This window comes from Neofelis nebulosa, chromosome 3 (genome assembly GCF_028018385.1).
Source record: "Neofelis nebulosa isolate mNeoNeb1 chromosome 3, mNeoNeb1.pri, whole genome shotgun sequence".
Taxonomy (NCBI): domain Eukaryota; kingdom Metazoa; phylum Chordata; class Mammalia; order Carnivora; family Felidae; genus Neofelis; species Neofelis nebulosa.
In genome coordinates, this window is record NC_080784.1 from 35,734,719 (window position 1) to 35,758,003 (window position 23,285).

A 23,285-nucleotide genomic window follows, 5' to 3' on the forward strand; every position below is an offset into this window, starting at 1 on the left:
ACCTGGGCCAGAGAAAGTGATGTTTTCCAGATGCATTTTATGGTTGGTATGGCTGAGCCAGGCCGTGTGCTCGCTGATGCCAAAGGAGGCACCACATTCCCGGCACCAACGGCCTTAGTCTTGCACAGGCCCTCCAGGCTCCACCAGCTGCTCCCTGAGCTCAGGCATGCAGCGTGGGGGAGTTTTACGCCTGGTGGCGATCCCCCAGAAAGGAGATGGGGACGGTCACCCGTGAAAGAAAGTCGTATGGGCTGTGCCGGTTGTCTCGGCGCAGCAGCGGGCCAGCCTTCCACGTGGCATGGCGTGGGGCTCCCACGGCCGCCAGCAACAACGCCGGGCAGAGCAATCAGGATTCCCATGTTTTAGCGCTACGTTAGTTCTCTGGGGCTGCCATGACAAAATAGCACAGACTGGGTGGCTTAGACAGTAAAAATTTATGTTCTCCCAGTCCTAGGGGCTAGAAATCCAAGATCAAAGTGCTGGCAGACTTGGTTGCTCCCGAGGCCTCTCTCCTTGCCTTGCAGATGGCCGCCTTCTCTTTGTGTCCTCGTGTGGCCTCTGCGTCTGCATCCGCGGTGCCTCTTCCTCTTCTTATAAGGACACCAGTCATATTGGACGAGGGCCCACCCTGATGACCTCATTTATTCTTCATTACCTCTTGAAACACACTTTCTCCAGATGCAGCCATATTAGGGGTTAGGGCTTTAGCACGTGAGTTTTACGGGGGGGACACAGTTCACAACACTCACTCCCTGGCTGATCCCTTATTTAATTTCTTTGAGGCTTGAGTTTTCTCCTCTGAAAATAAGGGGGTGAGAGAGAGGATTTCCCTAGCTTCCCTTCCAACCCAGTGCAAGAGGAAATTGACTTGTCTATTGAATGGCTAATAAAAAGCCACAAACTTGGAGCCCGGTAGCTTTGGTCATCCAACCACAGCGAAGCCTCATTCCCCTCCCTGCTGGGAGGGAGGAGCCAAGCTGAGGAGGCTGTGGGAGTGGCAGTGAGGTCACCAGGCAACCACCCTTGCTGACCTCCAATTCACCTCTGACCACCCTGGGGGAGGGGAGTGCAGGAAGGGGGGTTTGGCTGGCCTAGCCTGGTGGCAGGACCAAACCCGTGTATAGAATGTGAGTTGGAAAGTGCCCGCGCTGCCTTTCATGCTAACATCTGGGCCGGGTTACCTCGCCTCCTACCACCTCACCTCCCCAAATGAGGTGTGGGACTGGTTCACCACAACCTTATCAAAACATGATAGGGGTGCCTGGGTGGCTCAGTCGGTTAAGCGTCCGACTTCAGCTCAGGTCACGATCTCAAGGTCCGTGAGTTCGAGCCCCGCGTCGGGCTCTGGGCTGATGGCTCAGAGCCTGGAGCCTGCTTCCGATTCTGTGCCTCCCTCTCTCTCTGCCCCTCCCCCTTTCATGCTCTGTCTCTCTCTGTCTCAAAAATAAATAAACACTAAAAAAAATTTAAAAAAACAAAAACAAAACATGATGCAGCCCTGCCCTACTCCACTGGCTGGAAGTGTTTTGTTTTCCCTATTCATGCTCAGGGAGATGCGGCTCCCTTCTCTCAAACCCCATACTGCTGCCATCAAGAGCCAAGGGAATAGGAAAAGGGAAATGTCTGGGTTACTTTCAGAAACTCTGAGGAGGATTGACCTTCCCTGGTATCCTCACTGGGTGACGAGGTGGAAGGGTGAGGGCCAGAGGCCCCTGGCTGACCCGAGGCCTCTTGAGGTTCCACCGGTCCTGGTGATGTCAGAGCACCTCTAGCTAGCAGGGCCCAGATCTCCCAGCCAGCATGCTCCCTCCGCCACCTGACTGCAAAGGCCCAACGCGGTCCTCAGTTCTGGGTCAGTGGTCCCCGCTTTGAAACGAAAGCAGCCCTGCCTGGAAAAGGAGGCCTGGTGCCTATGGTTTGGAGGTAGTCTGGTATGGAAGTTAAGAGGCGCTTCCCTCATCTGAGACTCTGTTTTCTCATCTGTAGAATGGGGATGACCTGACAGGGTAGTCGTGACAGCAGAATGAACTCATGTCCACAAGAGATTTGCACGGGTCCACGGACACCATACGTGCTCCAAAGTCTGTCTGTAAACTTCCCCACGCCGAGCGCAGTGCCTGTCACAGCGCAAATGCTCAATGAGCATCAGCTGGATGAATGGATCTGGTGAAATCTGCACAACTGATTTCATCCCTGGGGAGGGGCTGGCATTACCTAAGGCAGAGTTCAGTAAGCACGTAAAGGAAGTATATGGTGAAATAGAGGCCTTTGTTAGGTCTCAGGTAAGCAGAGGGGCTGGCCTGGGGTTACCTAGAGGCGCCCCTGTTGGCTTTTAACACACGCCTGCCCAAGGCGCTGGCCCTTCCTTGGGATGTTGGAACTGAGTCGCCTGCCTCCTGCCATTCTGGAATTTTCTCAGTGGCTCTGCTCATCTTATTTGTTCGTGTTTTTACATAGCCCTGAAGATACGTTAGTCATGGGTAAAGTACAATCCATATCTCAGACAGTGTCCAGTGCCCACCTTCACCCTGGTCCTCAGCCCGGAGATACTCAGCAAGACAAACATTGGCCTCCCGAAGACCAGCCCCCTTCTCGTGTGCTCCGAACCCTTCGGTTTCTTCTGAAGAGAGTTCTGATTTCTGATGGGACTCCCACCCTAATAAAGATCATCGCTTTGATGATGGCTCATATTTCTTGAGCACCTACTTTGTGCCAGGCCCTGTCTAAGCACTTTACACAAACTATCGCATTTTTTGTATTCATTTATTTTGAGAGAGAGAGAGTGTGAGCAAGCATGCGTGAGCAGGGGAAGAGCAGAGAGAGAGAGAATCCCAAGCAGGCTCTACGCCATCAGTACAGAGCCCAACATGGGGCTCGAACCCATGAACCATGAGATCATGACCTGAGCCAAAATCAGGATCAGACACTTAACCGACTGAACCACCCAGGCGCCCCTGAATTATCTCATTCTTTCATTCAACGAGCCTAGGACAGAGACTTAGCATCATGGCTGCCCTTGACTTGTCTGTTTGCCAGCTGACCTCATTGACTTTTGCAACCCCTAAGCCCATAATAAGAACTTGAGAACATACTTCATGCCCTAGAAGTTATGCTTGCTAAGAACTGGTGAGCCAACAGCCCGATGCACTGAGGGTTCCTGGAGGTGTCATGCCTTGTCCCAAAGGAATGAATTGCTAGACGTATAGAGGGAAGGAAGGTAAGGTGTTTGGATTAGGGGTTGCATTTTCAGGACACTTCCCCAACCTCCAGATCTCTCTGCCTGCCCTCATGTAAATTGGTCCGTGCTTTCTGTCCATAAGACTGGTCACTTATTCATTTATTCCAGAAGTAGTGTTGGAGAACCTAACACTTGTGAGGTGCTCGCTTCGTTACTGCTCACACAGCAAACCACACAAGTACAACTCTGCCCTTCGGAGCTTATGTTCTGGCAGAGGAGACAGGCATTAAACAAATTGTAAGCTAGCTTAGTTCTAACTGTCATAAATGCCAAGAAGGAAACGTGTGGGGAGCAACGGAATGTGTCTGTGGGCCCTGACCCTGCAGGCGAGAGAGGAGTGTCGTTGGGTATGGAATCGGAAAGACGGACAAGGATCGGCAAGGCAGAAGGGCACCTGTGTGCAGTGGGCTTCAGTGTGAGAGGTGTGACTTACTATGGGACTCGGTCAGGAGAGTTAGGTAGCCACAGAAGCTGAGAGAAGGCCCACATCCCTGGCGGTCAGAGAACAGGATGAGAGAGTGAGCAGTGGAGCATGGGAAGCCGCTGACGTGTTCTGAGCAGGGAAGTGACACGATTGGGTGGTCTTCAAAGACGACTCTGGCTTCTGACTAGACAATAGGGCGATGAGGTCCAGAGCAGGGCAGGGAGGGGGGGCGGAGGTCTGGCAGGGGCAGGAGGTGATGGCGCCAGGGACAAGGGGTCTGCACGGAGCTGGAGGGAAGCGATGGATTGGAAGGAGACTTTGGAGATAAAATCCACGGAGGAAGATTTTTGACGGGATGTGGGGGAAGAAAGAGAGGCTGGGGTCGAGGATGGCTCCGAGATTTCTGGCGTGTATAACAGAGCAGATTCGGAATCAGGAAACTACAGCTTGCAAGCCAAACCTATCCCTCTGCCTGCTTTTGTAATTACGGTTTTACTGGAACACAGCCATACCCAGCCATTTACACATCTGCCGTGGCTGCTCTTGAGCTACGCGGCAGAGCTGAGCGGTTACGACACGGAGCACACGGCCCACAAAGCCTAAGATGCCACCTGGCCCTTTATAGAAAGGTTGCTGCCCCTGTGGTAGATGGCAGTGCCTTTTACTGAAATAGGGAGCAAGGGAGAGCTAGAGCACAGGCTTAGGTGGGGTCAGAAAAGATGCCAGGGTCAGATTTGGGCCTTTGCAAGGTGCCAGGCGGAACTGTCAAATAGGCAGTTGGCTACAGTGTCTCGGAACGGGGGTCTGGTGGAGAGGAGAGTGGGGGTGGAGGCCGATGAGATCGCGAGCTGGAACCAGGTGAGCAGAGGGTGTGATGATGACAAAGGGCCCAGGAAGGAGTCTTGCAGAATTCTAATATTTTAAGGCCTCTTGCACCCTCGCTAGCATCTGATTCTAAGGGCAGCCCCTACAGGTAGTCTCACGGAGGGCAGCAGGGAGTAGAAGCAGGTGCTGCTGTGGTGCTCAGTGGGGGTGAGTGCCTCTCCTCCGGCCACACAGGCTTCTAAGGTTCCAGGATGCCTGTGAGCGGGGACCTAATACGTAAGGCCATGCTGGGCACGATAAGGGCGCACAGTAGGCTCTCAGTGATGCTGTCGAATCCAACTGTGTCCCAGGCAGGACCCCCTGGCTTGGGGAAATTGAGACTGGTGGCAATATGGTGGGCAGCTCCCCTCTGTCTCCACCTGCTGACCATGCCTTTCTCTCTGTCCGCAGCTGCGCCTGAACGGGGGCCGGAACCCCTACGAGGGCCGGGTGGAGGTACTGGTGGAGAGGAACGGGTCCCTCGTATGGGGGACGGTGTGTGGTGAGAACTGGGGCATTGTGGAGGCCATGGTGGTCTGCCGGCAGCTGGGACTGGGCTTTGCCAGCAACGCCTTCCAGGTGAGAAGCCCCAGCCTCGGACCCTTCCATCCAATCCGGCCCTGCCCCTCTCCGTCAGCCCCTATTTTCCAGGAACGTTCCCCAGCTACCCAGAAAGTAGCAAAGTGCCCTGGACTATGCGGGGGAAGGGGAGGTGGGTAGGAACCTCATCCTGGCCTCAGCTCTGCCCCTCACCGCCCTGAGTCCTTGGGCGAGTCATGCTCCCTTCTGGACTGTTTCCCCACTACAGAGTGAGGGGCTGGACTCCGGTTCCCAGGGTCCACTCAGCTCTGAGTGCTGGCAATCACCCTGGGCTGTGGACTGATTCTGGGGTGTCCTGATGTGCCTATGCAGCAGGAAACAACTCGGTCCTACGGGGCAGTGGCAACCACCCAGCCCAAGGCCCCAGATGCCTTAGCTCACTCCCTTGGAGGCCCCTCTGGCCAGACCATGTTTCCCAAGTGGTGTCATGCATTCTCCCCGTGATTGGCAGGTAAACCTCCAAGCCTTGTCCTGCATCTGTGCCCTCTTCCCTCCGGTCCCTTCCTTAAAGAGAGAGACTCGGATGAAGGTAGCTAAGCCCCTGCCCCTATTGGACGGCAGAAGAGGAAAGGCAGGAAGCTCTTTGGCTTCAAAAATCATTGACTTCTGTTCCCTATAGTGTGAGGGAACGTTGTCAGAAGGAGGCCGGGAGGAGGAGGAGCCAGAGATAGGAGGCTCAAGGTCTATTCCTGACTGTACCCCGACCAGCCTGCTGTATAATGGTCTAGGACAAAGCAGCCACTCTTCTGTGCCTCAGTTTGTCTCCTTGTGACATGGAATGACTAGGCTCAGGTCCTCAGTATCCTGGCTCCAAACACTTTCTCACAGAAGAGGAAAATGGCTAGAGCCCCCAGCTTGCTTGGCCAACTCTGACTCCAGCTCCTGTGCCCAGGTGGCCCTGTCCCCCAGAACGGGATCACCTAGGGAGGGACTCGGGACAACTCTGCAGCCTTGCTGAGCCTGACTGCCTGCTTGCAGGCTGGCCGGGTCCAGGGCAGGAGCTGAGTCCTGAGCAGAGACTGCCCTGTGGCTCCTCTCCCAGCATTCAGAAGGGACAGGCCTCTGATGCCACTGCCCACGCCCTCTGGGGTCCTGGCTTCCCATAGTGCCTCTGCTAATACTGCTTTGACCAGCCGAGGCACTCTCTGGGGCCCCAAAGGGGGCGGAAGAACAGTGTTCTCCAGCTACTTTTGTTCCTGGTCAGCTCATTCTTAAGACACCTGTGTGTCTGCAGGGTCATGCAGTGGGCCAGGATCTGCCACCGATTACACACCCTGTCCCCTCTCTAGGCCCCGGTGTTCTCTCTAGAGGATGAGGGGCGTTCTCTTGGTAAACAGAACCAATCGGATGTATGAATATTGAACTATCATGTGTCAATAGATCGCTTCTCTCCTGCCAATTCTGACCAACTGGCAGTGTCTCCCGGGAGCACTGTGTTGAGGATCCTGAGAGCACACTGGGTTTAGAGGAGAGAGTGCTGTGATTGACTAGTCACGTCTGCCCCGGGCGTGGGACTGGGGAGCGAGCAGGGAGTTGCAGGTGCCTGCCATTCCTGACGCACAGTATTCAACAGCTGTTTGACCAGAGTCTTAGCTATGCCTTCCCCTCGGGGAGCAGTGGCAGAACCAGAGTGCGAGGGTCTCCCTCACTCTGCCACCAACAAAGTGCGTGACCTGAGTGAGTGACTGTTTGTGCCTCTGCTGTCTCCATCTGAAAAAATGGGGCTCATTTAGCTTTAGCTTGGGGATTTTCGTGAGGCCGAAAGTTGACAGAATATGAGACAGTGACAATCCAAGGTGACCCACTTCCCGTTTCTTTTGTTTCATCCAGGAGACCTGGTATTGGCACGGAAATATCTTCGCCAACAAAGTGGTCATGAGTGGAGTGAAGTGCTCGGGAACGGAGCTGTCCCTGGCTCACTGCCGTCACGATGAGGATGTGACCTGCCCCCAGGGTGCGGTGCAGTACGGGGCTGGAGTCGCCTGCTCAGAAAGTGAGCGTCCCTGGGGGTCCTACCCCACCCTCCCCGCCAGGCTGCAAAGAATCCCGCTGGTTATTCCTTCCAAGGTTCTGGGGCCTCTGCCCTGAGTGGTGCCAAAGAGGAAAGCAGAGATTAATTTTAAGTGAAAAGAGTCGGGGTGGGGGGAGGGGGGGAGGAACTACCCCCTACCCACATCCCCACAACTTGCCTGCTGACAGTGGAAAGACAAGCAGGAGGGAGGGACTTGGAGAGTCTGGGAGTCTTGGGTTCAAATGGCAGGGCCAGTGTAGACGAAGTGACTGAGAACTATGCGTTCTTACCAGTTGACGAGGAAGAGCGCACCTTCCTTGGAGGATGTCTCTGAAGGCAGTAAAGCAGACGAAGCATATATGAGGTGCTCTGTGCCTGTTGGCTTCCTTCCTTTCACCTTGCTCCAAAGGGCATCTCCCGTTTCACACCGTGGAGGCAACTTCCCGGTGACTCCCTGGGAATCCCAGAGAGCCTAAATACACAGAAGGAGAAACCCCGCCCACACTCAGAATGGCCCAGCTCATGAAGGCTCCCTTCTGTGCTGAGAGAGAGAGAGAGGGGCCTAGCCGTGCAGCTTTGCGGGCACACTGCTGTCCTGATGCCCAGACTCTGCCCTCCCCACCCCGGCCTTATAAAACCACACTTAGCCTTCTCCCTCGAGAACCTGGCAGGTGGCAGAGGCCCAGGATCTGGCCAGAGAACTTGAGATCAGACCCCACCCGCCATTTATTAGGTGACTTTGGCAAAGTTAGTTAACCACTATGATTTACAGTTGTTTTTTTCTGAGACACTGGAAATTAAATGTGACAATGAATACGTACACGTGCACAATAAACAATGATGCACATCTTTTACCATCATGGAGAACCTGGGGAAGAGTAAACCTGAACTCAGTGAGCTTCGTCCGCCCATCAACCCCGTTAGACTCACTGACCCAAGCCTTGTAAGGTGGGACTGTCCACCCGGCATGAGCTTCTCTGGGCAGATAGCACAAGTTATCGCGTCCTGTCTGAGGAGATCATCACCCTTGCCAGCCGCCCCCACCCCTGCCCCAGGAAGAACATCCTAGCAGAGAGAAAGCAGTCAGGGGCCTTTCCTTTGCTTCTTAATTTATTTTATTTTGTAATATACCATTTTTGCCAAAAGGAAATTAAGATAATATGAACCTCAGTGAAAGGTAGCATGAGATAAAAGCAGATACAAAAGGAGTGCCTGGGTGGCTCAGTTGGTTAAGCGTCTGACTCTTGATTTCATGATCTCAGGGTCATGAGATGGAGCCCCATGCTGACAGCACAGAGCCTGCTTGTGATTCTCCCTCTCCCTCTCTCTCTGCTCTTTCCACCATCCCCTTCTCTCTAAAAATAAATACAAACATTTTAAAAAACAGCAAGAAAGTAGGGGTTGGCAAAAAGGTAGTGGCTCAAAATGGAACCAAGAGAGAGGTTAATAAAAAATTATAGTGTGGAGTCCTATACATTTACTCTTGGGAGGTCATAAAATTCACCATGAGCTTCCTAACAGCCAAAAAAGGAAGGAAACCTGGTCATTAATACCAGTATCCATGAAATAGAAACAAACCCATGAGATAGGAGCAACTCACTGTTCTAGTTTCCAAGACGGAAGGGAATTTCTCATGAAAATGGACAGTTATGAGATCAACGGTGCCCTTGACATCCTCATGGCAGTTGAGAAGTTTCATGGGGTCCTGAGAACCCCTCAAATTAGGCTAAAGGCATCACTCAGAGTGACTACAGGGAGGCAGTGCCATTTGGGCCGGGAACACAGCTCTTGGCTGATCTGGCTCAATGAATGTTATTCAGAGAGAGAAAGTATATTCTCCAGGCAACCCTTTGTAATTACTTTTTCTCATCCAACCTGTTACACCTGTATCTGCAAGCCTTCTCCTCCTCACCCACCCTCCACATACAGTCCATTTCATTTTTACCTCTCCATGTTTTCTCGACTCCCTCTACCTCCTTCCACCCGACTGTCTCAGCCTGTGTCCAGATGACATTCTTCCATACTGCAGAGGCCCCTCAGCGGGATCCCCACAGCGACATGTGCCCCTCCAACCGCTCCCCCTCCCAGAAGCCAGAATCAATATTGGCCTCCCACTCATGCCTCCGTCCTGTCCAGACCCGTCCGAGCTTTTCCACAGCACTTAGGTGAGTGCAGGGACTTGCACAAGGCAGGTGTTGCCTGGCTTCGTTGTGGGCCACCCTCCATTCCCCCACCCCTTCTCAGTGTCCCAACCACCCAGGCTTTGGTCCTCCTTCATGCCCCAGGGGCCTGGCACATGCAACTTGACATTATAGAGATACTTCCTATAGTCCCCACTCATCCTCCAGGGAGCAACGAAAACCTAACTGCCTCCGAGGAAATTCTTCCTGACCTCCTCCCCCAGACTGGGTCCCCCTGTCATAATTCCCAACACACCCATGTTTCTCCTTCTATCTCTGGACACAACTGTAATTAAGTAATTAGTATGTGCTTCTGTCTTTCCTGCCACAGTGTAAGGTCTGCCCTGTTCAGCACTGTCCAGAGAGTCCAGTGCAGTGTTCACTATAGTACTTGGTGGATGGGCAGATGAATTCTTGCTTCAGATGAGTTTCCGGTGGACATTTCGGATATTAGGGAGGTGAAGGCCCCCTTCTATGGCAGGTGCTGAGAGCGCGGTTCCCAGGCTGCCAGCAAACTGCAGATCATGTTAAGACATCTGAGCTGGGGTTAGGGCTGGCCTCCTCCCAGAAAGAGGAGAGAGCAATGGAGACCCATTTGCTCAGCTCAGAGGTAAGCAAAGGGGCTGTGGGTTGAGTACCGAGTAGGGTGCAGACAGTGAATAAGAGACTCATAACACCCTCTAATAAAAGCATGCCCAGAACACCCGGTACCGGGCATCCTGGTGTGTGCCCTCCAAGAGGAACTATTTCTCAGCGAATGAGGGCCTCCCGATGTATGTCTTCCACTCCCCAAACTACATCCCATCGGTGCTCCCCCTTCATACCCTTCAGTTCCACATCCAAGCCCTGCAGATGGATTTGTTCTCCAGGGGGTGCCGCCCTGTGCCGGAAATTGTGTCCTGAGAAGCTGCCGTGTTCCATGTGCAGCCGGGAGGCTGTGGGGAATGCTCCAGGCTCTGGCAGACTTAAGGGAAGCAAAGCTCACAGGTGGACACCCACTTTAGACATTTACAAGCAACTTGATGGAAAACATAGGATGGGTCTTGTTGTACATCAGATACAATAATTTTGTGACTTGAAATGTACTAGAAATAGTCAATGGAATCCGACTTTTAAAGGGAAACTTACAGTTAACCCTTTTGTAAAGAAGCTAAACCTTCTAATAGAATTGCTTAGTGAGCAAACATGGACTGTAGCCATTGGTAATTTTTTTTAACACCTGCTGTGTGCTGTGTGCTGAGTAAATCGAGCTTTGTTTTACAAGAAATACCTAGGGACACCTGGGTGGCTCAGGCAGTTAAGCTTCCAACTTCGGCTCAGGTCATGATCTTGCAGTTCATGAATTCAATTCCTGCATCGGGCTCTGTGCTGACAGCTCAGAACCTAGAGCCTGCTTCAGATTCTGTGTCTCCCTCTCTCTCTGCCCTTCCCCTGCTTGCACTTGCTTGCTCGCTTGCTCTCTCTCTCTCTCAAAAATAAACATTAAAAAAAAATTTTTTAATATAAATTAAAAAAAAATAAAAGAAGTACCTGGGGGAAACCCTCATGTAGAGCAACAGTGTGAGTGGAAATTGAAAGAAGCCATTAAGAAGGTGATTTGGCAGGGGCACCTAGGTGGCTTGGTCAGTTAAGGATCTGACTTCGGCTTAGGTCATGATCTTGCAATTCGTGGGTTCAAGCCCCACGTCGGGCTCTGTGCTGACAGCTCAGAACCTAGAGCCTGCCTCAGATTCTCCCTGGATTATGCTCTTTCTAAAAAATAAATAAACATTTTTTTTTTAAAAAAAAGATAATTTGGCAATATGCATCAGAGCCTTGAAAACATATAACCCTTCATCCCAGCAGTTTCAATTATAGAAATATATTCTAAAGAAAAAACTGAAGTTAAATACAGATTTACTACAGGATGTTTAACTGTGCAAAAATATCAAGGAACCAATGCATCTAAAAATATGAGTTAATAGGGCTATGAATTAAGTATTATACAGCCATGAAATGCATGTTGTAATGGATATTTATTAACAAGGAAATACCTCAAGATATATTTTAAGGGAAACAGTATGAGCAGACTGTAAGTCTACATACAATGTCACACATGTTGTAGACTGTATTTATCGATCCCAGAAGAATCAGACCAAGGTATGGATGGTGCTCTCCCTCAGGGAGGCACACGATCATTGCTGTTGTTTGTTGTTTATTATGGAAAATCTCCGGCCACCCAAAAGTAAAGAGAACAATATAATGAACCCTCATGTACCATCACCCAGACTGAACAGTTGCCAGCATTTTGCCCACCATTTTGCACCAATAACCACAGAGGTGTCCAAGACGACTCTCAGAGAAGGGGAAGAGGAATTGGGGGTGGCATTCCTCAAGGAAAGTGACCTTGAGAGGCCATGAGCCAGTCCCAGATGGTGCTGGGGGCGGGGAGGAGGGTCTTGTCTTGTTTGAACATCGTGTCTGCCCTCCCTAGCTGCCCCTGACCTGGTCCTCAGTGCGGAGATTGTCCAGCAGAGCACCTACCTGGAGGACCGTCCCATGTTCATGCTCCAATGTGCCATGGAGGAGAACTGCCTGTCAGCCTCGGCTGCCCAGACCGACCCCACCACAGGCTACCGCCGGCTTCTGCGCTTCTCCTCCCAGATCCACAACAATGGGCAGTCTGACTTCCGACCCAAGAATGGCCGCCATGCGTGGATCTGGCATGACTGCCACAGGTGAGCCCTCCTTGTTCATCGTTAGCATGTTACCCTGGCCCCCCACGCTGCACCGGATGGGATTCAGAGTCACAGGGAGCCCTGGAGAGAGCTGACAGGCCACACATCCAGGAGGCAGAGTCTTCCTACACTGGAGGGGTCATTACAATGGCCTTCTACATTTATTCAGCCATTCTCCACTCTCAGCTGCCCCGGCCCACCTCCCCTTCCCTAAGCCCAGTCTCTTTCTTGCCTCCAATGCCTCTACTGTTAGGAAGCAAACTTTTTTTTTGAGGACCTGATGCCTCTCCATTGACCCTTTGGTCAATGGTTTTCAAATGCATCTACGGTAAGTTCACGATCTGTGGGGTGCTTGGGGGCTCTGCAATCTTTGGACTGAGTTCATTCATTAATGTATTTTAAACATCTCGAGAAAGACGGTGGGTGTGGAGACGAGTTCTAGGCCCAGTAGTCGTGAGACCTGGTCTCTCAACCCAGCTGTGTCTGTAACCAGCTGCGCAATGTCAGGCCATCTGGGCTACATCACCGGGGACCTCCAGTGTCCCTGCCAGCCCTCAGTCTGTGGACTTGGTCCCAGTGCTGTAAGTCCTGCACAAGAACAGAGTGAAATCCTAGAGCCAGCCCTAGCTGGAGCCAACAGAAGCCACCCCATTCATCTCCTTGTCTTTTCTTTTTTTCACTTTGCCTTGATTCTTACTCCAATCCAGGACCCACTGCCCCAGCTTGTTTGCATTTTCCTGCTGAGGCCTGAGTTGGGCAGGTAGAGGGAACAGAAGTGAGCACACTTTTGAAAATGAAGGGGCGGAGGCCCCTGCTGTGCACAGGGCAGCAGTGCCCCTCAGGGGTCCATGGTGAGCGCCCTCCTGTGCACCAGTGGTCTCGGCAGCACAGCTCTCGTCCTCGGTCCCTGCGTCTCACGGTGAGGCCAGTGGGCTTGGGCAGAGCCTGACCACCGCAGACCTTCCCATCAGAATCTGCATTTTGTCAGTGTCACCCGCTGATGTGCGCATCTCACATCAGAGCCTGAGAAGCCCCAGCCCAGCTGATCAATCACTAGGCGTCCTTCCAGCTCGAAAAGGAAGCAGGCACTGTGAGGGGCACAAGAACTGACGTTTATTGACCCCCTTCTAACTGCCAGGCACATGGAACCCTCATTTTCAAGGGTAAGGAGACAGAGGCTCAGTGTCTACATGACTTGCCCAGGGTAACACAAGAAATCACCCGGCAGGGACCCTCCACTCCCGGCTGTCTGACCCCAGGGCGTGGACAAATCTTTCCGTTACCTCTGCTGAATCTTCATCAGAAAGCTATCCTTTTCCTGCTTTTTCCTGTCACAACTGACGGTCCGGTCACATTCCAATCAGTCTTGGGATAGAGCTGTTCCGTCTATTTCAAAAGAAAAGACTATGATAGAACTTAGGGTGTTGATTTTCCTTTATAATTATTATAAATTATGTTTTGAATGTCCCGACTAGCCAAAGAATTTTTGGTCTTTATATAGAAACATGCCAGCCTTCTGCAGGGTGGAAGTCAAAGAGTAAAATTAAAGTCATGACCATATTGGTGCCTGATTTCCTTTGGAGACCACGTGGTGGGAGCCCTGGGTCTGCGGGGGCTGATGTTACTTATTATAAGTGGAACATAATTGCATCTCTGTCCCACACATGGCAGTCCACCCAGACATTACATGGCAGAAGTCTCCGTGGGACATATGCTTGCTCTCCGAGCAATGGTCTGTCCTCTAAGAATACACATGGCGACACCATGGAAGTGTTTCTTCTGGTCTGGAGCCCCAAGCATTCCGATCTCTATGCCACCCCACCCCCTGATTTTCCTGTAGTCTATTTCATTTCTTTGCTTACAGATGTTCCCATCAACGATTTGGGAGGGATGGGTGGAAAAAACATGCTGGCCAAGCATATGTCCCTCCAAGCCACCCCTTCCTGGTCCGTAACTGAGAGCCTATGACCATAAGATCTCAGGGAACATAAGAGGACACCCCTGCACCCTGGCCTCCAGAGCTCCAGGGGGCTTCTCCAGGCTCTGTAGGAGGACCTGTCAATAGGACTCCTGGCCCCATACCTCTGTTGGGTCCCTTTGAGAGTCTGATGAAAGCAGGCCCTCCCTCCACTCAAAACAAATTATTTCTGGAAGACTTAATACCCTATCTCAGCAGATTTACAGACCTCGGAGCCAAAGTTGAGAACCCTGGCTCAAATTAGTATGAATGGGGAAAACTATCACTCCCAATTTAATTGATGGCACAATGAGGAACAGAACTGTGTTCCTTGAAAGCCTTAAAATGAAACGTGAAGACTGACCCCCTTAGCACTTGCCTTGCCGATCAGACATAGGAAAACATGCCCTGAGTTGTTCTCTCTCCTATGCATCATGCCCTTGGTTGATGATCCTGCCCTCCTGCCACTTGTGCCCCAGGGGGTGGAGCCACACCTCTTTAACTGACACATCACATCACAGGTTCCACGGGGTCCGGACGAAGGTGAGCACAGAGCAGCTCTCCTCTGAGGCCTTCGCAGCTCAGGAAGCCCCTGGAGAGGCGCCAGGAGCTGGCCGGTGGGGAGGTGGATGTCCAGCATGGGTGCCAGCCCAGCGAGTCAGGGACAGCCCTGCTACAAGGAGAGACTTTCATTCACTCTGCCCTGCTTCTGCCGCATGCAGGGCAGGCCCCCATGTTGGATCAAAGCCCCACAGGTGCGACGTGGCCTCTGTGAGCCCATGTTAGGCCCTCGTCGCATCCGTAGGGCTTTGGCCTGGCCAGAGGGTTCCTCCTCACACATCGGGGAAGCAGGGTGGAAGGGTGGAAGGCCCCTGCCCTTCATGATAGCACCTCCTGAGACTGGAGCACACCCCCAGTTTTCTCTTTAGTGGGGACAGGGCACTGTCCCAGCCGCAGCTGAGCACCAGCCAGGACTGTCCATTCTGTGACATGTGGCTGGTATGGGACAGGATGAAGAGTGACGGCATCTCCTCTACAGTGCGCACGGACTCTCTGATGCAGAGTTTTATTTGGGGCCCCAACAACCTAGGATGACAAGGGATATACCCAAACCCGCCATCTTCCTCTGGACCAGCCTTGTGGGTCGTCCACGTACTCATCAGCTCCTTCTTCCCCTGGTACCATGTCTTAGGATACCGAGCTCTGGAGTCTTGTGCTAGAAGGCCATCCCTCCTTTTATCCAGATTACAATGACTTCCACCAAGTGTCAGGTTATGCTCTCTCTTCTTAGGTTCTGGAATTTCTTTCCACGTTAGAGTTTCCCTAGGTCTACCCCATGGATCAGGCGTCCTCTTAAGGCTTGCAAAAGTCAGGACACCTCAGCCTGGAAAGAGGAAGTATACCCTCATCACTAGTACGTGCCTGTCCGTCTTCCTGGTAGCCCCATCTAGATCTCCTGGGGTGCGTAGTTGGGGGGTACCCCTGGCCTCCACAGCCAGCTGGCGGGGAGGAGGACTTGGCCCCGGGGTCATGTCCACACCTGTCCCGGAGATAAAGCACTGGAGCTCCAGGACTGCAGCTAGCTGGGATCAAGAGGCTCCGAACCAGCTGTTCCCTCCTAGTGTTCGCAGGGGAAAAACTGAAGAGCTAGGGAAGACTTAAATCAAGCGTGCAGGAAGCAGGGGGAGCGGGAGAAGGTCAGCCTCACAACAGTCCATCTGTGGCCTCCGTCTGAATTTTGTTTAGACAACGGAACATAAACCTATTTCTCTTCAGTCTTTCCAGCCGGTAAACATGGCAACATAAACCCCTCTCTGAAAGATGCAGACATGTTTTAGGCAATGAGTCAGACCTCATGTCTCATCCTGCTCCTGCAAGCAGCCAAAATAGACTCGTTCAAAGTCATCACTTCCACTTGCCACAAAATGTGTCCTTGTGAATGTTCTCGGGGGGCCCCTGGCCCAGCATCGCTTTACCCAGAAACATCAGCGACCTGGGAAAAGCCCAGCTTAGGAACTCCTGACATTTTTAGCACAAGCAAACATAGGAGGAAGGGGGAAAGAGCCTTTAATTTCCTCTCAGAAAACCGATCCTTTTCATTCCTCTCTTGCCTCTGTCCTGACTGCAGTACTCTGGCGGAGGGAGCCTGAGGCCGGCGCCGTGAGACCTGGGGGGGGGGGGGGGGGGGGTGAGGAAGCCTGGGAATGGTAGTGGGAATAGTGGTGGTGGTGACGAAAATACTACTCCTGGCACTACTGCGGGCCAGAGTAACAAGAGCGAGCCGACAGGTGCTGAGTGCCGCTCTGTTACAAGCCCCGCGTGAGGTTTTTCTGCAGTTTCTCTGATTCAGTCCTTCCAGGAGCCCTGAGAGTGGGTCCTGTTATCATTCCCACTTTCCTGAGGAAGAGGCTCAGGTCATGCCTAAACACACCCAGGCATTCTGCTCCCCGTGCCTTGGGTGCCTTGAACTTCTGTCTCCCCGTTTGCCCCGTGTCCCCGCAATGGCAGCAACGAGTGTGTTCCAGTAGTTGCAGACGCCCGTGATGCTCGCATGGCGGCTTAGGATGGGCCTGGCCAGCAGAGCGCCTCAGGGAGGCCCCCGCCCGCAAGGGGCAGCCATGTTCCCCTTGTTTGGTCTGACCCCAATGCACCACCTTCCAAGAATCTGCATCTGTTCTCAATCCCTCCCAGGCCAAGAGATGGGACACTGTTATGTAAATGGTGCGCGGGGCTAGAGCAGCTGGGTCACACAAGCTCTCCGGCCTCTCTTCCGGGGCCCACGAGGACGCGCCTGCCATGCTCTGCTCCTTCCCAGGGGCCTGAGAAGCCCTCTCTCCCCCTTTTTGTGCCAGGAGCACAGAGTCCTGTCGCTCACTCCCTAGCTGGTGCCAGGGAGGCTGAGGCCTCACTGCGTCCTAGTCCCACCTCCTGCCTGACACTGGGCTGTGTGAGGGGCTGGTCCAGATACCCCGCTGCTCTTCCCGCCTCTCCCCCTTCCTCCACGTGCCCTCCCCTTTCTGTTCTTTCCCTCCCCACCGAATCCCCACTTAAAAAAGTTTTCAGGGGCACCTGGGTGGCTCAGTCGGTGAAGCGTCCGACTTCGGTTCAGGTCATGATCCCGCGGTTCGTGGGTTCGAGCCCTGCGTCAGGCTCTGTGCTGACAGCTCAGAGCCTGGAGCCTGCTTTGGGTTCTGTGTCTCCCTCTCTCTGCTCCTCCCCTGCTCACGCTCTGTCTCTCTCAAATAAATAAATGTAAAAAAACAAAACAAAACAAAACAAAAACATTAAAAAAAAAAGTTTTCAAAAGACATCAATCACTTTTATCAGTCTGCGGTAAGCATACCCAATAGGAATGGGCTGGGAGAGCCACGTTCGTGCCCCGGAGGATTATGAAAAACACCTATTAAAGATGTCTTAATTAATTTTTAAAGTTTATTTATTTTGAGGGAGAGAGAGTGCACGTGCACAAGCAGGGGGGGGGCAGAGAGTAGGGGAGAGAGAGAGAGAATCCCAAGCAGGGTCCGCTGTCGGCACAGAGCCCAGTATGGGGCTCAAACTCAGAACCGTGAGATCACGACCTGAGCCGAAATCAAGAGTCGGACGCTTAACCCACTGAGCCCCGCAGGAGCCTCTAGATAGCTTAGTTTATTGAGCGTATGGTATCCCAGGCGCGGTGCTCACCCCTTCACCTCGCTAACCCCCACAGTACCTCCTGCATTCCCTACATTGTTATTCCCCTTCAGCTGGTGACAGCCGGGGCCAGGCCAGAGCGTGGCCACTGGAGCTCCATGGTTAGCGATCAGCAGCCTCTGCTTCTGCCCTTCCCCCCCTCAGGCCCTGTCCCCGCTCGGACCACGCTGCTGGCTCCAGCTGCAGGCAGCAGCTCCTCCAGACACTGACCCGCGGGCCTTCTCTCTCGCTTCAGGCACTACCACAGCATGGAAGTGTTCACCCACTATGACCTCTTGAACCTCAATGGTACCAAGGTGGCAGAGGGCCACAAAGCCAGCTTCTGCCTGGAGGACACAGAATGCGAAGGAGGTATCTTTGTGTGTGTGGGGGGGGGGGGGGAGGGGGGCTTCAGAGGGGCTCAGATGCCCCCACCTGTCCTGGATCCCAGGCCTGATGCTGGACTCTGTCCTGCTGGCCACTGCTGACTCTCCCTGTGACCCTTCTCTAGCCAGGGCCTTCCATGGCCCCAGCTCTATGGGCAAGGCCTGGCTATGAAGGAGCCCCCTGAGTTATGCTGATGGGCACAGGTGGGTCCACACGGTCCCCTGGGTAAGGCCCAAACCTGGCACGTGGTCCCCTCTCCCTCTGGCTGCCACAGCCTTTCTCCCTGTGTCCCAGCACCGGGTACTCCTGCCCCACAGGCTCATGCTCTCCGAGTCCAAGCCCAAAAGACCCACCTCTGAGGTTCCTGGACTCTCTCGACTCCCCCAGACAGAGGCAGCTCTCTGCCCACACCCCTAGCAGGCCATTACGGTTGCACTCTGATCACCTGTGGGCATGCCTGCCGTCCGGACCTGACTGGGCCTCAAGGGAGACACAGTGATTCCTCTCCATATACCCAGTGCTCAGAGTAGCGCCCAGACATGGTAGCCTCTCAATAAATGTGTCAGGGACATGCCATGCCAGGAAATCACACACACAGATGGGTTTTTGAGCACCTACTACGTGCCTGGCAACCAGCTGACCCACTAAGGGCGGATTCACAAACCAGACCTGGGCCCACATCCAAGTGCTGATTGTCCAGAGGGTGGCAAGATGACCGCCACATTAAGCTAAATAATCAGCACCAGAACGATCCCAGATAAGCATTTGCTCCATTCCCAGGCTACTGGAAATGCCAGAGTGGCCAGGGGAGGCTTCGTGGAACAGGAGGCGCCAGGCTGGGCCTAAAGGGGCGGGTGGGATGTGGGAATCAAGGCAAGGATTCCAATGAAATGAGAACAGATGAGAAGCCCGCACAGTGGGGAGATGGGATGCCAAGCCCAGAAGCAGCAGAGTTCTGAGGACTTGGGGGACGGGAGAGATTTGCTGAGTGTGGGCTCTGGGAACGTCACCCACCCAGCAGGCCTTCTTGGGGCTCTTTGGGGGAAGGGCAGCTGGGAGGGCAAGTAGTTCAGGCAGTGGGGCCAGGGTGCATGGTGACCGAGCTTCCCTTTGCCCCCGCCTGCAGACATCCAGAAGAATTATGAGTGTGCCAACTTCGGCGAGCAGGGCATCACCATGGGCTGCTGGGACATGTATCGCCATGACATCGACTGCCAGTGGGTCGACATCACTGACGTACCCCCTGGAGACTACCTGTTCCAGGTGAGGGGCACAGGAGGGGGTTTCAGCCCCTGCTGAGGGGAGGAGCGGCCTTCTCCCCAGTGACGGGGGAGGCAGCCCCCTTGGTGGTGGTGTCCAAACACAGAACACGTGCAGGGAGGCACACAAAGCCCTTGGGGAGCTGCCAGGCCCCTGAGAAGTCGCGTTCAGTTAACACTTGCAAATCAAAGCGCGTGCGCGTAGCCAGGTTTGGTCTTCAGGCTGAGAATTTGTTCCACAGACCCTAAGGCAACCCACATCCGTGGTGTCCTCTGACACAGACTGTCACCTCCTCCCCACCCCTCCCGTGCCCTCACCCTCCACTGTCTGTGCTGCCGAGGCTGGAAGTAAGCTCAGGAGGAGCCATTCACTCGCAATCGTCTGTGACTTGCCTCTCCCAGAAAAGGTGACCTCCCGAAAGTGTCTGCAGAGGGGACAATGCTGCTGCCTTCCTGCAGACACAGCGCCATGCTCCAGCTGTGCCCCTGGCATGGGAGCAGGGGCACCACATTCCCGGCATCGCCCTCTCTGGAGCACAGGTGCGCTCCGGCCCGCAGAGCTCCCTGGCGCCCTGGCACGTTCCTACACCGCCACCCGTCTAGGTCTCGAGCTCACCCTGCTGGGTGGCAAAGTGGGTGACCAGAAATGTGTCATTCTGCCTTGAAAACTTTCCCAAGGGGCATTCAGCCAGCCCAGAGCCCGACCCGTGGTCCCCACCCTGGAGACAGCCCTGGGAAGAACCAACACCTGCACAGAAGTGACCACAGAGGGGCTTTGAAAGTTTTCCTGTGCAATTTCAGAGGCTGGAAATCAGACAGCCAAGCACTTTTCCACCCCCAAACCCAAAACCGCAGACTTGGAGAGGCCCAGCCAAAGAGCAGAGTGCTCTTTATTTTAAAAAATGAATATCCATGTCTCTGTGCACGTACACTGTGCCCAGGGTTTTGTGTTTGAGGTTTGCTACCATTTGCTGGGTGAACGTGTATTCTCGTGTGTCCTGACAAATGCCACCTATTTAATAACTAGGGCTCGTTGAAGATTGATGCCAGGCCTGGCCGTGCGTAAACCCTGTGAATGAACGTAATTCCCCCAATGAAGGCCTTTACTACTACCCTCATTTTACAGCCAGGCAAACCCAGGTCACATCAACTCTGTATCCGTGTTCCTGACCCCTGATGACACAATTAGCAAGTTAACTTACTGGGAGCGTTTGTGCCTCTGATTAATGGAAAAGAATATTTCCCTTGGGACAGACATGGAACTTTAGATGTGTGATAGCCCTGGCCTGGGATTTCATTGGCCCTCTCCATTCCCACATGGACCTAAGAGCAGACCTCAGTAATGCTGCCAAAGGCGGGAGAGAGCCAGGGAAGGAGGACGTGCCTTCCAGGCAGAAGGGCCTGCAGGAAAGGCTCAGAGGCAGGGACGTGTGTGAAGTCACACCTCCAGGAGCACACGGCCTGGTCCTTGTCCCATCCCATCTCACCACATCCTGCTCCCCAGCTCCCTTCTAGTTCCTATCAACAGCCTGTTCTGTGGCCTCCCTGGGCCCCCATTCCTGCCTCTACTAATCTCAAACCTCCCAGGGCACCCAGGAGAGGGTAACCCCTTTTTGAAGGCCGATTTATGGGAGGGTATATGTGTGTGAATCACAGAGAGGCAGACAGAGGTGCACATTCTCACTCCTCCCAGCCTTGACCCCTCATCTCTGGCTAGTACTGCCCCGGGGCTGCTCTTGGAGCAGGAGGTCGCCCCGACTCTGGAGGCAGGGCTGGTCTCAGTAGAGCCTGGGCCCGGGGTGAAGGGTGACCAGGGCAGGACTCAGCAGCGCCCTCTGACCTGACTCGCCCCCAGGTTGTCATTAACCCCAACTACGAGGTTGCGGAGTCTGACTACACCAACAACATCATGAAGTGCAGGACCCGCTACGACGGCCACCGCATCTGGATGTACAACTGCCACATAGGTAAGGTCCCTGGGCACTGGTGGGGAAGCACGGCACACCCAGAGCTGCCCCCAGGCCCGCCAGCCCCCTGCAGCCCGCCCCCCTCCAGGAGACAGGCGAGAGCTGCCCTTTGTCGAGGAATCAGAGCAGCTTCCTTATTCGGGTAACGAGCGTAGGGAATGGAGCCAGCCTCCCATTTCCATGCACAGGAAGGAAGCTGTAGACACATAAGGCCTGGACAGAGGCTGGGTTTTTGCAGCCAGCTCTGGCCGGGGAAGGAGGGAGGCACGGCACCGGGCTTGGAGCTGAGGCCATCTCATTACGCACGTGACCTCAAACATGTGGGCGTCAGCAATCTGTGGGTTCTGTGTATCATTTTCCTCTGTTGAGAACCAGAGGCTAGTCAAGCACTGTGGCGTCTGGTGGCCAACGAAGAAACTTATCCTCGCACTACACACACTGGGGAACAAGACAGGGAGCAGAGCTTCCTCTTCGGCAGGAAGAGAGACGCCCCCACTCTCGGGATGGCAAAAACTAAACTCGCTATGTCTAGTTGCTCCTTCTCTCGTGTTGCCTGAACACCTGATGTGGGCCTGGCCCTGGGGATGACCAGCACCTAGTTGCTGCCCTGGTGGCGTCGCAGAGGTGGCCCCAGCAGGCCATTTGGTGGAGGGCGGTGGCTCCAGGGCCCCTGAGGCCGGCAGTTCCAATGGGGGAGAAGGCTGAGCATGCGGTTTGCCAAACTCTGTCTCCCCGATGCCTACCCCCTCAGGTGGTTCCTTCAGTGAAGAGACGGAAAAAAAGTTTGAACACTTCAGTGGACTCATAAATAACCAGCTCTCCACACGGTAAAGCACCAGGTCACCTCCTGTCTTGGGGCCACAGCGCATCGTCCCCAACAACTGCAGTCTGATGGCCACACTCCCTCCTTACCCAGCCCCGCCCCTGCCCCGTCTCAACCCCCTGCAACCATGCCCAAGGCCCAGGAGAAAGGGGTGTGCCTGTCATTTGCTGGGGGCTGCTGCCTGACCTTAGGAGCCTGGGGACGACCTCCAGGGTGGGGCTTGGCCACAGGGCCGTGGGCGCCAGGAGCCATCTTGTCTGGGACCCCAGGAGCACGGTTAGCAGCAGAGCAAACCACCCAAAGCACTGTCCACCTCAAGTAGGAGAGCACCCCCCTCAATTCACGACAGATACTACGGGGCCATGTTGGTGGCATGAACTATCAACCCAAGGCGGTCAGGTCGGGCTGAATTCCATTTGTCCTTCTCTTAGCTCATGTCCAGCCAACTTGAATATCTAGACTTCTCTTCCAGTTAAACAGACTGCCTCTATCATATTCACATACACAGATAATGCTGCCATGTGTTTTTCTAATTAGGTGAGCTCAGAGTTGGTGCTTCCCCCGGTCCCCCTCCCAAATCCTCTTATTTTTCAAGATACCATTATTATATTTTCACAGACTTTCAAATACAAAGCAACTTAGTGGCATTTAATGGGCATCTGGGCCTTGGAAAGTATAGGTCAAAAGAAAAACCCAACCCACCTGTGTAAGTGACTCATCCTTCTGTTGTTCCAATTCTGTGGGTTAACTGATTCAACGGTGCTATAGCCAGGGTCCTGGGTGATGAAGACACCCACCAAGCGCCATGTGTCATCACAGACACTTACACATACTTGAAACTTTGAATAAAAAGTTTATGGTACGCATCTGTGTTTCATTTGGGCCTCTGTACCTGGCCCTGAGCTGCAGAGCTGCTCCGTACAGTAGGCGGGAGGGAGCCCGGCATGCACTTACAGGTTCACGGCTGCAGAGACCTTCCAGAGCGGCTGCAGGGGGTCTCCCTCAGTTCCCACCACAAAAGACCAACTCCTGCCTTCTGGATCACAAAAACACAAGTCATGACCTTTCTTGAACTTGTTCTGTAGTGTCTTTCAGGGGGCACGGCAGCTGTGTTAGGACCGGATGGGACGTTTAGATTTAAACCATCTCGTGGGACTGGGGGGCGGAGGGGGGAGTTTCTTCCCGCAAG

At 53.7% G+C, this 23,285-nt stretch overlaps 1 protein-coding gene across 1 annotated transcript in view; it reads left to right on the forward strand.

Annotated features, from left to right (window-relative positions):
* The window catches only part of LOXL2 (lysyl oxidase like 2), a 90,438-nt gene extending 67,480 nt beyond the window's left edge, over positions 1–22,958 (forward strand). Inside the window, exons 8-14 of the mRNA XM_058720309.1 lie at positions 4,938–5,105; positions 6,957–7,119; positions 11,791–12,034; positions 17,917–18,032; positions 19,174–19,310; positions 21,162–21,273; positions 22,025–22,958. Coding sequence (XP_058576292.1) covers positions 4,938–5,105; positions 6,957–7,119; positions 11,791–12,034; positions 17,917–18,032; positions 19,174–19,310; positions 21,162–21,273; positions 22,025–22,104 — 1,020 coding nt within the window. The 3' untranslated portion in view covers positions 22,105–22,958. The remainder of the gene's footprint in view (positions 1–4,937; positions 5,106–6,956; positions 7,120–11,790; positions 12,035–17,916; positions 18,033–19,173; positions 19,311–21,161; positions 21,274–22,024) is intronic.
* Positions 22,959–23,285: the final 327 nt, after the last annotated feature.